We start from the raw sequence: 17,941 nt of genomic DNA, 5'->3' as shown, positions 1-17,941 counted from the left end.
TATAACCTAATTGTTTTTATGTTCGTGCACAACAACGACCTCCTCGGTTCCTTCGAAGGACCAGCTACCGCTTTGCGATCGGTAAATATCATAACAAGCGATGTTTAGATGAGTGCTGTGATCAATGTGCGTCGAACGACGAGATCCGTGACTTCCATATCAGACTTGTCGGTATTTGGAGACCGGGACCTAAATGCATTTGCCTACTAGTCTTGTCAACAAGTTCACACTGCACAGACTACCTGGACTCAGCATCTAAGGATCATTTTGGCTACAGGCACAGCGAAACTTCTTGCACTACTAGTAACGTACCTACAGCTTTAGTTTATGCACTTAACTCTAGAATAAACATTTGTGAAGCTTGGACATTTGGGTGAAGGGGTTGTTACTGCTTAGTACTACTACTATGAGATTCATGGAAAGAAGTTGTCAATTTGAACGATAACTGAAATCATACTCTGTAGGTCACTCCCACCCAGCCAAATTGGAATATTTGAGATTATAGCCTGGGCCATAACACATGATTTTATACAGTATGCTCACCACCCATATTATGTAATTGTCAAGTATGCATGTACTGTGTATTCGGTCCTTATGTTGTCTCCCATTAGCTTCACCATTACAGTTACAAGAAAGACTACCGAGTATGTGTAGATGTATTTACTGAATAAAGGTCATTCTGATTCAGTCTTGAAATATGGCTTCTGTCAGTCCTACAGCCAAGCCTACATTGGCATATCCGCCACAGTGTCATCTGAAAACTGCACACTTTAGAATGTATTAATACTTTATTAATGCTTACCTTTACATAATCCCACAATTCATGTCATTAGGATATACACGAATACAAGAAACACTACACTTGCATGTTAAGACAATCATGCAGATTATCTTTTTGTATATACAAATAAACCATTTAATTGACACATGCTGAAGGATAACAGCCGAACACATTATTTAAAAACAAATATCTTTCAGACAATATTTACACTCATTTGCCCAAAGGTCTCATTAATCAGCTTTCTTATCTCATGATATAAATACACTCAGTGGCCAGTTTAAGTGCATAAGACCATTGACAGAAATGAGTCGCTCCACTGCTGTGAGCCAAAGGACAATGGCTTGAAGTACCGTAAAGCATACTGGTCGAAGGCATTCTGGTACTGTTCAATTAAGTGTCAGGATTAGCAACATTTTGCAGCGGTCATTAGTGCAGGAGTATCTCAGAAACAAACGTCATCCTGGGGTTTCACACGAGTATGGTTGTCTAGGGAACACACAGATTGGAGCGACAACAATTCAGTCAGTTGCAGTCCTGTAGGTGAAAACAGCACATGAGATATGTCAATGGGGAATGGCAAGAATCCTGCAAGCTAACAGACAGGCCACATAATAATGCCATTTTACAAAAGTGCTCTGGTAATCTGTTCGGCCCTTTTCACTGGTGACCCATTACTGTAGACAACCACAAGTTTCCTCTCCTATCAACTAAACAGTAGCAGCTTCAGCAGACACATGATCAACACTGAAGCATCGAGTGGACAAACACCACCTGGTCTGATAAATCCTGGTTCTACGGTCTCAGACCACAATCCACTAGAGCATCTTTGTTGAGATGGAATGGACTGTACGCAACATCAATGTATGGCTGTTTAACAGTCATCTACTATGTGATGTTATTGCATCAGCATGGACCAACATCCCTGTGGAAAGTTTCCAACACATTGTAGAATGCATGTACTGAGGAATTCAGGCTGTGCACCTAATAAACTGTCCACTGAGTATATGTGCAATCCTTTTGAGGTGGGCTGAAAACAGAAATACTGTAAATAGATTCCTGGATAAATGTTGGGTAAATGCAGCACAAAATACCTAGCAATGGGTTGGTAAATCAGTGCATAATATTCTCTCATTCACTTCACTCTCCTGTTATTTCCAAATTATTGTAACTCGAAAAATGCACTGCATTTATCTTCCCAGCACATAAAGTGCATTTCCCAACCCTGAAGTGTTTCAGGCATATCATTTTGTTTTCAATCTAAAACAGAAAACACAAATGTCATTGAGAATTTAATACGACAGAACTTAAACAGCTTACTCTTGTTATGGGTCAGTTGAGGCCTGAGGTTGAATGGCAGTCTTGTTAAATTGATTTGTTAGGGAAATGGACATCATGTTGTTGTTTAGCAAGTACCTCTCCCTCCCTTCTGACTGCCCCAAACTCAAAACAGTTGTCCTCTGTCCTGCAACACGTTTTTTCTGTTTCCACTACCACAGACTGGTAGTACGTAACACTTCTAACTGTAGAGCAAGCATACGGTACATTTTCAACCCTATTTCATAAGAATGAATCTGGAATTTAAACACCTTCTACTTCAGGCGTAGTGACATCTTAAGCTGAAGACAATTATGTGACTCACATTACAATTCCTGCATGCAACATGATAGCCATACAGTACAGTCACTCACACCGGTATCCACACAGGCTGTGATCAGGGAGTCCTTTCTGCAGGTTACATAGCCAGCCTCAGAGTATAACACTTCATCCCCGGATCATATTAAAAACTAGGTTCATGCTACCCTCTTCTGTAGTGTTCTGAACTGGAACAAAGACACTTAAAAACATCCCCACAAAACAGAAGACACAGCGGAGGCAGAAAGAGCAGAGAAGAGACGGAGAGGAAAAGCTAGTGATGTTTCTGTCAGAAGGATCCTTTGATGGTGTGGTCTGAAACCCCAAGGCCTCTGCTACTTCCTAGGTTGTCAGTCATTCTGTTTCTCCGTGTCATTCACAGTGACAGGGTCGGACCGCCAGGGCTATGCATCTTTCGGATCTGGTGGATCGTCGTTCTTGCGTTCTGTCATCCGGGTACATTTTGGACAAGTTGTGGAGTTGTCATAGTAACAGTCCCTATAGAGAAACAGCACAAAGGAAATGTGCCAAGTGTCAACCAATTATTATTTTGCACATAATACGTTTTCATCCCCCTTTTTTGCAATACAAACTAGGATTAAAATATATACACACACACAAACACATTTTGACACTTCCACAGAATTATCTGAACTATTAGTGGAGAAAACATTCATAAAGAAACTTGTTGATTTGGAATATTCAGTACCTAATTTGGACAGGCTGGCTTGCTAGCTTCGCTGCCGGTAACAGCACTTGGTGGACTTAAGGAAGACTAGTAGGTGCTAAGCTGCAACAGACTCCACTTCAACAATTTAGAAAATTGCTCTAGAAGTCCCTGCTCTAGCATACCAAAAAGAGGAGGGAATAAACTAGAGTAGGCTATGCCTACAGCATACTGTTCTAATGGCTAAACTAATTATTTCCAGATGATTCTTGTCCCCTTACCTGAAGTCCCACCCCACCATTCCTGACATGACCAGGATTTTAGGAGGCAAAATTTCAAACTTCCTGCTTTGGGGTTCACCTTTAACACAACATAATGTACCTGCAGACATGGATTTACCCTATCAATCCTTAAATACTCTAACATGATTGGTCAAAGACGTCAAGCTGTTATGTTTCTAATGTCAAAGGTCTTCTGTTTTGTGTTCATTACTGTTTTTCTAAGCATAGTGGGTAAGTATAGTAATGCTATAGTGGGTATAGAATAGCTATGCTAGTTGGCTGGCTAAATAACTATTGTTACCAAGCAATTTACATTCACTACATGGAATTAAATAGAAAATAATCCAAAAAGCCACTGCTGCGCTGATGTGGCTGCAGACTGACCTGTGGAAGACAGCAGAGCATTCGTGGCACACGGACGTGTGGCTGTCGAAGGGAAAGAGGATGTCTCCCTCCTTACACAGCTCACATACAAAGCCTTTGGCCTGGCACCGCTGCAGAAAGGGATAGATCAGGAGACAAGGGGCTGATCAGTAACACAGGCTACTGCTCAGTCTTCTTCCCAGCAACACTTCCTATGTTCCAATATTTATTGTTCATGAGTAAAGAAATGTATATGAAGCTTACATCACAGTCCAGTTTAATGTGCTTGGCAAACATAGTGTGGATCTCTGTGAGAGAGCAGCTGAGTCTACCACTGGAGATGTCAATCAAATCCTGAAGCGAGTACATGTCATCGTTCTCCACAAAGTGTTGGCGATCATGAAGCTGAGAGGGAAAGGGAAGTTCAGAGGGATTGAGTTAACTAAATATACAGCTGTCAATGTCACTAACCATTCAGTTAGTATTGGGGAAAACAGAACACAAACAAACAAAACCAAGTGTAGGCAAAGAACATAGGACAAACTTTTCACTATTTGAATACAGTTTATTGCGCTGATTGATCAATATGGCATACCTTTTTTGGGGGGGGATTAAATTAGGTTTTAATGTTATTTTTCTGTTATTTATTGAATTAGTTTCACTTATGTTATGAGGGTTTAGATGAAGATCTGGAGCCGTATTCCCAAAGCACCCAAAGGCTAAAAGTAGCTCTTAACTTGCTAATTTAGGAGAAACTCTTAAAAACAATGGACATGTCCTAATTTGAGGTCTAAGTGTATTTCACAAAGCGTTTTAGTGCTAAAACCAGATCCTAAATCTGTGAAAAGTTAGAAATCAAGAGGACTCTTATGTCACTAAGACCAAATCACAAACAATCCTAAAAGGGCTGCTGCCGGAAAACCGCCTCATAATCAGGTCAACATTTCAGATTTAATGAAACTGTGCTTTTAAAAAGGGATCGCTTAATCACAAGAGTTTTATGATGATAGTAGAGCTAGTCATTGATGCAGTCACTCCAACAAACAGAAACAACCCAATAACATTGGACATCAAGGTTGTGACAACTCTACACTACCTCGCCACAGGGAAAATGCAGCACAGATAAACTGCATAAATATCACAGTCATCTGTCACTTGAATATTACATCAAACAATTATGTTGTGTGACAAATCATTCAGACTCCTCATAATGTTCGCCGATTACAAAGAAACAAAGCCGACTTCACGGTCATAGCTGGACCCCCCTGTGTATTTGGTGCAAAAGGAAGGACAAATTCTTGCACAAATTCTTGCACCATCAAAAGATGAATGTGCCTTTCTTTTCAAGCTGCCAGACATGTAAGAGGCTGACAATTAGCTGAACATATCTTGACTAGTCACTATATCATTGTTGGTTTCATGTTTAATCAGTGACAATAAGCCTACATTTTTATTTTAATTTCTTATTTCAATATGGTAACATGATGCATTCTTCGACAGTATTGCTATAATTAATTCACTGACAGACCCCTCCCCTATCAGCCAATCACTGTGTGCATAGTAAGAAGGCTTCGTGGAACACGACATCATCCATAGCAACAGGGTCAGTCCCACCCTTTCTCCTAGCTAAAGATTTCTCCCCATTCTTTAGTAAAAGTTGGTCATAGCAGCTTTGTCAATAGGCTTTAGGAGGAAACTTAGCTAGGATCTTTTAGTGCTGTTTAGGAGTTCTCCTAGTGGTAAGACCAAATGTTTTGTGAATACGGCCCCAGATCAAATTGTACATCCAATGAATGCAGAAACAGCCCTCTCTCACACCTGTACTGCATGTCACAATGCACCAGAACATCAAGGTCAGAGGACATGTGAAGAATCAGTATGTAGAACGTATTCTGGAAGGCACTAAGAACCGTTCACATCCAAACCAACATCATCCATTGTTCAGTTGAAGTAGACGTACAATGAAAACATTTGACATATTGTCCCTTTAATGGAGAGAGTTTGATCTTAAGCCACTCCTTTTAATGTGTTACTGCTGCTGACCAATGGCATAACTGCAATCATTAAAAAGACAAGACAGGGGACAAGGTGTACTTCTGAAGAGATTCTGACATAAGAGTTAACGTTTCTCATGACCGCCGCAGGGGGAGGGGCACTTCTCCCTACCCCAGTCTGACCATCTGCTTTCGAAACCCGCTGTGTTTATCCAAACAGAGACTGGCCTCATGCACATGGACAAGTGGTCATGGTCACATGCACTGCAGGATGCCAGACACGAAAGGGCAAGAAGAAACGTTTAACAGAGGCAGACAAGACACATGCTCCCAGAACCCACAAGTTCACATGCTCCCAGAACCCACAAGACTGAATGTCTTTGTTAATTATTCATTTAGAGGTTATTAAGCCCATGTCTCCTTAACAGTTTTATTTGCTGTACCTACACAACTGAGATAGTATCAAAGTTATTGTAGATGCGTTTAGGTTCTTTATAAACCTTCGGTTAAGGGAAGTTTTCAGCTCCCAGCGAGCTCCCAGCTCCCATTTTGTCTGGATGCAGTATCCAAGCCTTCAGTCCTGACCCCTCCTCCTGACATGGATGTGTGGATGATGCTCATCGACAGGACAAATCACGTAAATCAGTATCTATAACAACTACTTGACAATACCATTAATAAGAAACATATTACCCCAGAAACCAAAGTCAGAACACTAATGTCACAGCCTAAATTAGTATTTAAGTATTTTGTATGTGAGCTACATTGAAAAACAGGTCCTTATTTATCATCTAAAATAAGGTTCTTGTTGAACATTAACAAATGGAAACGTTACATTCATTATTTTGTTAAATTTTTATATTAACATCTGAAATACGTCACATTAGTTTACTTGACCTTCTGCTAAATTGTGAGGATAAATGTTCTCTTTACTTATCTTAATATTAAACCTACTGATTACAATAGTTTGCGGAGGGTGGATAGCTGTCACACAATACCCTTGAAAAACACTCAATCCTGGCAAAAAGCAAACAGAAACAGAAACATGGCTAAATTGCATAAGCCTTCAGTGCGGGGCCTTTGTTCTCTTTTTTCAGACGCCTTGCAATACCGTGCCTATTGTTATATCCGAATGGTTTATTCATCAAACCCCAGAGAGTGGCGCTGTCACAGCACAGACCTTCCATTGTGACCTCATGAAAAACAGGTTCCTCCCAGATGCTTTCCAACTGACTGAAATAGTGTGAAACAACCACCGTAAAACCTAGTGGAAAAACTGGAAAAGCAGACTCTCTCTTTTCTCATTCTGACACCATTCATTTCCTCCATAGGGGAGTTTTAGGTCCACTTTAAAGAAGATCTGTGTTTCATGTAGACTTACCCCACCTTGCAGTGTTGATAAGTGTGAATGCGTAAATATCAATATTGCCTAAATAAGCAAACTTTTTTTTAAAGTGTTAATTGAATCAAGTATTATGACATATGTCACTACAAATTCCAACAGCTGTTACATGTAGGAAGCTGTTCTCATCTATTCAAAGCACATATTACTTGTGCTCGGGGGGGGGCTTGGTATGACCTGGATAACACTCTGCCTTTCTCTTAAAACAACTGAGGCAATGACTAGCTTCTGCAGTTCCATGCACTTTGTGGGGTGTTGTGATCATGCTGTGAGGAGATCTGAACCATGTCCTGACCTGCAGTAGTAGACGGGCCTCCATGGCCTCCTTACAGGTGATGAAGTAAGGCTTCATCAGTAGGATGTCCTGACGGAGCTTCTGCAGGGTAGAAGACCGTTACGCACAACCTAGTCACTCACCCCACAACATGGGACAATCACACAACTAATTATACCTTTCTGTAGGAATGCATTGATAAGAAAACTCGTGGCAAATACCAATTGCAGATAACACAACTGACGGATGTTGTTACGGACACTAAAAGATATATACATTCGGATGATGCTTCTAATTTCAACAAATGCAAATTAAATCATGCAGAAGTTCTCTCTCTGTATGTTCTAATAAAACCAATTATAAACGTTGAGAAATCATAAGTATAATTCAATTATATATAATACAATAAATACATTCTCTTTCTGTAATTGTATATTATACAATGCCTGGATGTACAAAACAGCAACAAAGATTGAATAAAAACAATTCAAATAGGAGTCCAGCAACAAAAAAAAGCAAACAAAGGCACAATTGGTCAGAATTGATCACCCATTTGAGTCATATATAGGTGGATCCCTATTTCTAAGGTCTATATTTCCTGTAGCTGACTAAACTAGCTCATCTAACTACTGTTTTCCTTCCAGACACTTCCAATCTCCCACTGACAGAAACAGCTGGTTATCTGAGTCAGTATGAAATCCCACAAAACCACAAAACACACTGACACACTGAATATATAGAATATACATGGAACTGCTGACTCGTGGGGAAACTCAAAAACAAAAGCCTGGTCTACTGTGTGGAAGTACAGAAGGAAAAAAACTAAAGGCTAGTCACATTTGAATTCCTTTACATGACAAAAACAGTGAATTAATTCATAATTCATGTTGCTGATGTACTGTATATTGGCACCCACCCTGATCTCCACTAGTTCCTCCACGAAGTTGAAGAGCAGTGGGTTGACCTCCCTAAGCTTTAGTACAGGCCGGGGAATCATCAGTGCCAGGTAACGCATGGAAGAACGACATACCTGAGCAGAGAGCAGGTTAAACCGTCAGAGCCTAGAGTACATAAAGTCAAACACAGGTACAAAAACACAGTGCTTAAGATATGTTGTATAGACTGATCAACGTAAACTAAACTGGTATCATAGAATCATCTGACTGGAAGGAATGGTCAATACATTGAGACGGCCTGTTTTTTTGGCTTATTTGTCACCAGTTATGGAAATATAACTGCAGTTGTTAGCATTTTCTTATATTTATTTTAACGGAGGGGACATTCCACCTGTCACTTGCAAAGAGACCAGGCGGAGTACCTCTTTATGGTTCCAGACAGTCAAATGCCTTTCACATCTGCTTCCCCCAAGTTTTTTACTGATCAGCCAGTTAACATTTCCCAGTTTCAAGTTTGCTTTTCACTTCCTTGTTCAGATATAGAACAGGATCCTACTATACACCAATACCAATGCACACTTTACAAATCAACAAATCAGGACTAGGTTTAATATTTTCCAGAGAATCAAATTTACCTTCCTTAGAAAATTGCAAGAAGCAACTGGGCATAGCAGTATTCCTTTTCAAACCAGAGGTTTATAGAGTTTAAAGTACAACTTCACTGTGTTTTTTTTGCAGTTGTTTGGTTGCTTTAGGCCATTTCCATTTGCAAGTCCATATATCTATCTCTGATTATCCTGATGCTCCGAAATACCCGTATGAGTAAATAACTACAACTCCCAAGATTCCCCGCTCTCATAGTGGTGGGCAGTTTAACGGCTATGGGATACAGCCAATGCTAGCTCATAACACTCAGCCAGGCTCTAAAATGTTTCAAATAAATCAATGGGTGAGGGAGAAATAGTTTGTAATATCGAAACATTATGATTTGTCACATTAACACGACATTATTATAGTGACTACCACTGCAAATTATATGTTACTCACTCTAGAAACAAGCATCTCAGGAGCCCAACACCCAGGCAGAATATCCCATGCTCTTGCATGTCAAGCACTTTGTCATCCAGCAGCAGTGCGAGACGTCGGCTGCTTCATGAACTAGCTTAATGCTTGCTATGTTTTTTCTCAGTTTTGTCTATTTTCCAGCACTATTGCTGATAATTAATTTTGTAGAATGTACTTACTATAACTTGTATCACAGTTGTTTTGCCTAGCTTTTTAAAATGTATGCTCTAAGTCAGATAAGATTAAATTTGATGTTTGTTCAGGTTTCTTGATTCTGTATAAAAATCAACTCAAATCCTGAGCGTGTCTCAGTTATGTACCTTGCGTGGCTCAAAGTCCCAGTTGTGGATGACCCGTGCCGGGATCACCGCGGTGTCATTCCAGTGACAGGTGCTGCAGTAGTACTGGCCCGTGTAGTCACACTGCCGGGCCTCGCTCGGCACGCCCCCTACAGGACAACACAGCGGTTTCCGCATGGGGCAGGTGAGACACTGTAACGCCATGCAACAACTCTTCATGACCAAGTCTCCCTGCCACACAAGCCATTGATGGAAGTCTCACCGACACAACTCACTCACACAACACAAACCATGCAACAAACACTGCATAGTAACACCGAACCACAATACGATTCAACTCAATGAGACACCACAATTTAGCTGACCTTTTGCTATTTATCCTCAATAAACCTCCCGTTGAGGGAAATGCTGGCAAGTAGACTGCTGTAACATTTAATGATCACACACTAGCAAAGCTGATTTAACTCCACGACCTAGATGTGACTGTATGCTTCGTATTGGTTTTGTGAGCATAGATAATGGCTACGGATGACCAAGAGCTCAATCCCATCCGACTGCATTATGTCGAGTCACAGTCCACATGAGGATTGCGACAGCACAGCGTTCCACAGGCCACTAGAGGTTGTCAACACAGTAAGTGAATGCTGTGTTATTGGCCCTTTGTCATGGTAACCGCGGGTCACCAAACACTCACTCAGGGACACAGGCGTGCGGCACTCTGCACAGCGGTAGTCCTGCCGGTCCAGCCCGATTTCTGGGCAAATGCTGAGCTCGTACTCAGACTGGTGGCTGACCTTTGACCTCACACACGGCTTATTGATGAGGTTCAGGCATTTGCTATGACAACGGTAGTAACAACCTGTCGGAGGGTAAAGGGGACACAGGTTAGTGACTGCAACTTAACACTCCTCCTGTTACTGTCTCCACTTAGCAACATTAGTTGTTTTTTTTCCCCAGTGTGAACTGCTCGTTTCAGGTCGTGCTACAACTTCTCAATTGGATCCAAGTTTGGATTTTGGCAATCTGCCGCCCCGAATGGGTTCGGTTATCAGAGAATTCTGAAGAATAACATCAAGACCTCTTTCCATAAGCTGAAGGGACAGAATACTGCAAAACACACAACAAAGTCAGAATGGCTGAGGAGGAATCCATTTAACATACCTAATCTCTATTGAGGAGATGCAACCAGAGCTGAAACTAGAAGTTCAATGCTTAACAACCCAGACCGAGAGCATGAACGATTGGTCCAAAATTCCTCCACAGTGATTATTAGAGACTAACACAAAATTACAGCTGCTTCAATGGATACTGCACTACTAGAGAAGCTGTGCGTCACATTGTAGTGTAATGAAAGATGTGTTTTGGAAGGTTTGTGAAGGTGTTGTCTGGTGTCTCAGTTCAGTGGGACATCCTAATCTCACACCAATGGGCCTACTTACATCCTGAAAGGAACTGACATACATGGTGTGGGCCAAGGTAACCCCATCTGCTCAGACCAACCAGGTGTGAGGATGGACAAATCAACAAAGTAGAAGTATGACTTCCGTTGGATTAACTGCACTGATGTTTGGTCTTTTAATGTGTGTCCCATAAAGGGATGAACTCTCCAATAGGTTTCAATGCTGTACATGTTATGTATTATTTGTTACAGGTAAATATTTACCAGATGAAGAGTCCTGCAAGACCATGTGTCTAGCTTTGGATGGTGCTAATTGAATATATGTAAATGTGTGAATGCCTGTTTCTTTGTTTTCATTGTTTTGGCCAAGGTGAGGTGATCCTATTATAGATGCAATGGGTGAGTTTGGAATCAGCCTGTCTGGTTGGGATAAATACAGAAGCTTGACTTAGTTGGGGTCTATTGTAAACAGAAGGTCTTAGCATACCTTCATTCTATAGTGTCTTAAACACTTATGGTATACTTAGTAGACTTGTAGAATAGTTGGGACGACATTGGATCATGTTGGTATGTAACTATGTTTTGTATTGTAACTTTATTACCTAATTGGAATAAATGGTGTTACTATGGAATATAGATTACTATGGCATTCCTCGTTCATCTTCATACTACTGGTAATAACACACAAGTAAGTCTAAGCTCAACTGAATAACACAGGTAAGATGTTTTTTCAGTATTGTTTTTTTTGTAATTTGTGGTGGGTTAGAGTCAGGGTTAGAGTCAGGGTTAGGAGTTACCTGTACAGGTGTACCAGGTCTGGATGAGGCCCCAGATGATGGTGCTGCACTTGTCACAATTCTGTTTCACACTCTTGCTCTTCTCCTTGGAAAAACGGTGCTCCAATAGCACTCTCAGGTTTGGCTCATCCTCCTCAGGGTCCTGTTGAGGGACAAGTAGCCGAGCCAATCAGAATGCAGAACAAAAGCACATCATTGGGTCAGAGACCCACACAACAGTCTCTGTTATAATCAAATTCAAACGGAACAAAGTCATTGTTGCATTTCAAATCCACACATTTTTACCTTTGCGTGAATCACCCAAAACAACACATGTACTATACGGTGAAAACATTTCTGAAAACCACAGCTGTATTCAGACAACGTAGAGCTAAAATAGACAGGAGGACAGGAAGAGGTGGTAAGAGCTGTAAGAGCTGGTTTCACAATGTTTTTGAGTTAACAATGAAAACCAAAGTGACAGAGTTAAAAAAAAAAAAGTGCATTAAAAAAAACTGTCTCTTTAGAAGCCTTTTGACATCCCCTTACCATCTACTTTCCATCCTCTAAATCACTTGTGGGTAAATAAAACCCGTAGGGCTCCGATCCCCCCCAGTCTCACCTTGAGCTCTTGTAGTTTGAGGCGTAGGTGGATAAGTTTGACTACAGTGTCCTTCTGTCTCTCTGAGTGTTCAGGCAGCTCTAGGATCAGTCTCTTACACTCCTCTATGGCCATCTTCAGTTGCTCAATGTCTGACGCTACAAACGAGCCCTGTACAGGGATATACAGTGAAAGACACAAACACACCTAAGAAAATACATGGGCACCACATTTCACCAAACTGCACATACTCAAACATGGTTGTGTTTCCAGTGAGAATTACTTGTCAGGTAACCACAGATTCCTGTCAATGGCTCACGGACACCTTAATGGACAGTGTTGAAGATGGTACTTACGACAGGTCGAGAGAAGTGGTCTTCTGCTAGACCTAAGTCCATGGCTCGGTCTGAAGTCTGGCTTCTTCTCTCAGAGAAGAGGTCAGGTCTCATCTCTGAGGAACGGAACACAAAGTCCTCTGATCACTGAACAGCTTCGACAAACTCACTTAGTCGGACAAAATATATTTTAGCCTCTGGGCCAATTAAGGGGCAATCAAAAAAAGGATGATAGGTAATAGGTTTAAGCTATACAGCCTCAAGACTTGATTATACAGCCAGAAATGATTAACCAAGCAGGTCCAATGTACTGAGGTGTCAATGTGACTGACTGTACTGTTTAGAGCAGAAAATAACACTGCAACTGCGGAAAACTATGTGGGTGGATCTCTGATGTCATGGGGCTTCCACTGGTCCTTTGGCCCTGGGTTAAGGTCAACGGCATAATAAACCTGACCCAGTACCAGGACAAGTCAATAACCCCAAACATACAAAACAAACAAATGGTTACATTTAGAATTTTCATCAGTCTCTGGAACCCCACAGTATGTACTTTGAATTGAAGCAGCCCACAAGGACTGACTGAAGGACCTCAGTGATCTTAAACATTCCAAGATCTCATCCAAAGTGTTTTCTAATTTAAAAATATCAAAACATGAAAAGGCTCTGTGCCGTTATCCCTGCAGGTGACGGTGTTTAAGTACTGAAAACAAGCCACAAATGTGACACTTGTTTTAGGAAATGTTTACATTTTGGTGGACACATTTGGATCCTTAATGACGTACATCCCATGTGTCACAAAAGTCGAAAATAAAATGCTCAAACGACAACAAGGAACTTTGAAAATTACAGTACAAAGATAAGTAATGAGTCTATATACTAACTCAAACCTGTATAATGAGACTAATCACACAATCAATTTGTCACAGAACATTATTGGTTTAGCATAGCTTCTATCTCCAGCACAACTCAGCACTTCAGCCAGTAAATCAAAGGGAGTGCTGGTAGGCCTGAAAGCATGTGAACTGATCAAATATTTAAGGGATTAGAGGAACCAGAAAGAAGCTTCAAGACATTGTGTATGGTTTGGTGTCAGATATAGCCCAAAGTGCTAACTTCTTTGAAGCTCTATGCTTCTACATCTCCCTATAAAATGCTGCTTGCCAAAGCTTTTACTTTTGGCAGGAACCGGTAGTTAAAGCATAAAAAACAGGTTGATTAGGCCATGTGTGACAAGATTCAAAAAATACAAAAATGCTTTGTCACTGGAGCTTTTACAGCAGTAAGCCTGAATCAAAAAGAGAAGGTTACTTTAAGCCAGAAGCCCTAGAATATCTAAAAACAGACAACTACCATCAACTACAGCTAACATGCAGAATGAAAAGGTCTGAAGCTAGCCTATGTCTAGTAAACAGGCCATTTATTTTTACCTGCGTAAACCTCAGATGACATCATGGTTATAAGGCCGGATTTCCTGAGCCACTGGCTGCCAGAGATGGAGAGAATTCAGCTGCAGCTGCAGCCCAGACTGTCTGTTGAGATCTAGTGAACTGAGCCAAGCAGCGAGGACAGAGAATCATCCTCAACTACAGCACCGCTTAATGCTGCTGTCTCAGTTCCCCTGACAACTGTTGGCCCCTAACCACAGATCCAGAGTCAGTTGTTGTTGATTAGGTCATAATCAGGGATTTTCCTGCATACGTCATCAAGAGCAGGCTTTCATCTCCACGCCCTGTTGAGGTGGAAAACAAACCTGCATACCGCGTAGACTACAACAGCGTAAAACAAAACAAACCGGCCAACTTAAATTAAGAACACTTGTCCAGACATCATAGAGATTAGTAAAGTTGGAAAAACTAAAAATATTTCTACTACATATATATCTAAACTACATCCAATTGGCATAACATTGGTTAACGTTTCAGGTAACTTCTAGCAGAATCACAGATATTTTCATTAGAGTTTGCGAGACAGACGAAGATGACTGGTGAAAAGACGATTAGATTAGGGTATGTAGGCCACTGTCCCCAACAACACTATATAGGCTATGCAATATACAGTGTAGAAATACACAATTAATACATTTAAGTCACTAACAATATAAATATATGAACGTGAAGACGCTGGATCAGAAAGAGCAGCAAGGCCAAGTACAGCTGAAGGCAGTCGAGAGAGGGAGTTCAATGATGTGGTGTCAAGGCAAGGATGCAGAAAAAAAACAACGCAACAAGGCTGGAATATATAGACCTAACAGCTCTGATGCTTTTTTAATACAAGTCAAATGAACAAGAACATTGTATAACAATGAAAATAGACAACAATAATAATCACTGTGATTATTAATAAAGCTTGATTTCATATTTCTATATGTGATTCATAAATCTTCTAATGAACATAGTTTTGATGCTCAGTGGCTAAATGTTTTCGGGTGGACCAGACATAAAGACATGCTCTGTACCCTAGAAGCATTGTGGAGTCGATGTGTTTCAGGCTTAGGAAAATAGCCAAGCAGAAACTATAGGCTGGATGCACTTAAATCCAATAAAATGTCTACTAGTCCTGGACAGGCAGAGGAGAACCAAAAAAAACACATGAGGGTAAAAATCTACATATGTTAAAAATAAATAAAAACAACATAAAAAGGTAAAATATGTAAAATGTTAATATGTAAAGAGAAAATATATTGCTTGTATTTTGGTTGATATTAGGGGAGGTCATTGTAGTGTGCATTAGCTGTTCAAGTGGACTTGGACAACACAGCAGATTTAACAATATAATAGTTATATTATATGATGTATATCACAGCATGGGGTAGCATTAGTTGGGGTACCACCGTTGTCCAATTTTGAACCAGGAAAAACCCTGGTAATGGATAGGACCAATGCAAGAATGGGGTGTCTGGCATTAAACCAAATAAGCGCAAAACTTAAACCCTTGAGGTATATGTTCTCCCATATTAATTGTGTTTGTATGTTTGTAGGCACCGACAACGAAGACAAAACTTTTAATAACCATGCTGTTGTTTATGTGGGACAATATCTTGGTGCCACTCACTAACTTGAAGCATACCTCTTCACTAGCAATTGCAGTGTTAACTCAAAGTAACATTGAAAAACAATCAAGTATTTAAATCAAAATTTGTCCAGGTACTTAAGTAATATACATAAGGGATTGTAAAGAATAATTAAATAATATGGCACTATTTCAGGTTAAATTCTGTATTACATTCAGATTCATCAGGCAAACTGTCAAACTCACCATGTCGAGGGGGGGTTTTATCCCCCAGGGGGCCACCTTCCTCCTCGCCCCGGTCAAAGGGGTTGAGGCGAGCTTGGCGAAAAGAAGCAGGTCTCTCATGATACTCCATCTCACGAGCTACATCTGTGGACCATCAAACAACACATAGGCAATCACAAACCCATTCAAGCACAGTAGCGCGAGACGGGCATTGATCAACATTTTGCCAGCCTCAAGTACAAAAGAGGGATGTGGCTCAGATCCACTCTAACCTGACACCAACTCAAGAACAACATGGTATTTTCTACGAAATACCCTGTTAATTGCTATTCTATTGTATTTAAAACTTTATGTTGATCGTTTATGGTTTTACTGAGAGCTGAACTACAATGCCTGTTAGGATATGGGAACAGATGGATTTGCTGTTTGGTACCCGGTCATGGTTGACATTATATCTTTGTTAGAATCAGATATTGATATGCATTATTAGTGTGCATCAAAGACACCTGAGCAGTCATCATGTGCCTGGGATTCGAGAAATCGACATATAATAGAATGGACATATCTTTATCTTGAATGTGGACTACAGTTGTATTTAGCAATAATATTTGCAGCCCTCATTCCTATCTGACAGGCGTGATCCAGATCGATCCATGTAGACAACTTGGGAAAAACGACGCTGGAGGATCATATGTGCCACAGTTGGAAAACAACTTACATTAAAATATCTAACTAGTACACGCATGATGTTTATCACAGCTGGAGCTTTGTTTTGAGTAAATAAAAGCACAGCATTTCATGGTTACAGTTGGTTGGCTACCACATAATCTACCGGAGAACCCGGGCAAGTACTAAGACGTTGGTCGACAACCAATTAACAAGCTTGATAGCCAAAGCCATACCTAGGCTTTTAGCTAGTTAACTTACTATTAAGGCACACTACCACGTTAACTATACGAAACGGTTGCATGTGCTCTGACTTGCAAACTATAAAGTATTAGCAGATTTGGATGGGACAGTCAGTCGGCGACAGTAAACTAAAATGTTTAATTGTTTTGCAAACTAAATGCAAATAAGCTACCTGACGTTAGCAAAACACTCGTTACGTTAGCTTGGCTAGCTGTTTAGCCTACTGCTTGACTACTACAGTACCTGCTTTATTCGAGCTAACATTCCTAGCAAGACGGACGTACCCCATTGTCGACCTCCAAACCACAAGATGTATTCCTATTTCATCTGTAGATTATTTTAGTTTGACACTTTGAAAGCTATGCATTTAGTTTTACTATCAAATCCAGCCTGTTATTACTGTGTATTTCCAGTGTTCTCTGTGATCAGCAGCATCACAAAAAATAATTCCAGTGTTTTTCTCTGGACGTCAGCGCCAAGGGAAAACCGGTCCTTACCGCCACCTAGTGTGCGGTTTTTGCAACAACAAACATGACTAGTGTTTTCCAGGTCAGGCATTACTGGTTCTTGATACAACGTTCCAAGAAGTAAATACATATTTTACTCAGAACTATATTAAGTATTTTGTTCATTAGACCACCAAAAGGCGTACAGGTCAGCAATCAAACTTTGGTGTGACCTGATTCAACATGAAAGACTTATGGTAAAATATCCCTTTAACTTTGATAACGTTACATTTTGCTATTAGAATCACTTGCACTGTCTTGATCCTCATTGCCTCAAAGAGAGCCACACTACTTTATGTTGCATTTGGTTTATATTGCTGTGGATAAATTCAAAAGGGTATCATCAACATTGGCATATATGTTATTTTGAAAGACATAACTCTGAAGTAGCTCTTTTCATCTCCTATCTATTAAGAGAACCACAGTAGGTATAGGCTAGATGTGAAGGGATTCCTTCTGTGCCCCTCAGTCCTAAACGTTCCTCCTTGTTTCTTGAGACATGGAAGAACCAAAATCAATTATGG

The 17,941-nt window shown here is 40.5% G+C and overlaps 1 protein-coding gene across 2 annotated transcripts; it reads right to left on the bottom strand.

Annotated features, from left to right (window-relative positions):
• Positions 1-769: 769 nt before the first annotated feature.
• On the bottom strand, positions 770-17,388 carry def8 (differentially expressed in FDCP 8 homolog). Of its 2 annotated transcripts, none has more exons than XM_010879406.3 (12): positions 17,196-17,388; positions 16,024-16,146; positions 12,787-12,881; positions 12,452-12,601; positions 11,851-11,992; positions 10,349-10,513; positions 9,676-9,803; positions 8,311-8,424; positions 7,416-7,496; positions 3,989-4,129; positions 3,746-3,855; positions 770-2,911 (listed from the first exon to the last, which is right to left on the bottom strand). In XM_010879406.3, exons 2-12 carry the CDS (start codon positions 16,130-16,132, stop codon positions 2,818-2,820), a joined length of 1,329 nt encoding a protein of 442 aa, XP_010877708.2. In that variant the 5' UTR covers positions 16,133-16,146; positions 17,196-17,388; the 3' UTR covers positions 770-2,817. The 2 variants fall into 2 exon arrangements, with proteins under 2 accessions (XP_010877708.2, XP_019895936.2); XM_020040377.3 differs by lacking the exon at positions 17,196-17,388 and adding an exon at positions 14,196-14,497 and having other exon boundaries at positions 16,024-16,133.
• Positions 17,389-17,941: the final 553 nt, after the last annotated feature.

The sequence above is a fragment of the Esox lucius genome, chromosome 2, assembly GCF_011004845.1.
Source record: "Esox lucius isolate fEsoLuc1 chromosome 2, fEsoLuc1.pri, whole genome shotgun sequence".
NCBI classification, from domain to species: domain Eukaryota; kingdom Metazoa; phylum Chordata; class Actinopteri; order Esociformes; family Esocidae; genus Esox; species Esox lucius.
Note: the sequence above shows the minus strand (reverse complement) of the source record. Positions and strands in the feature narration are given on the sequence as shown.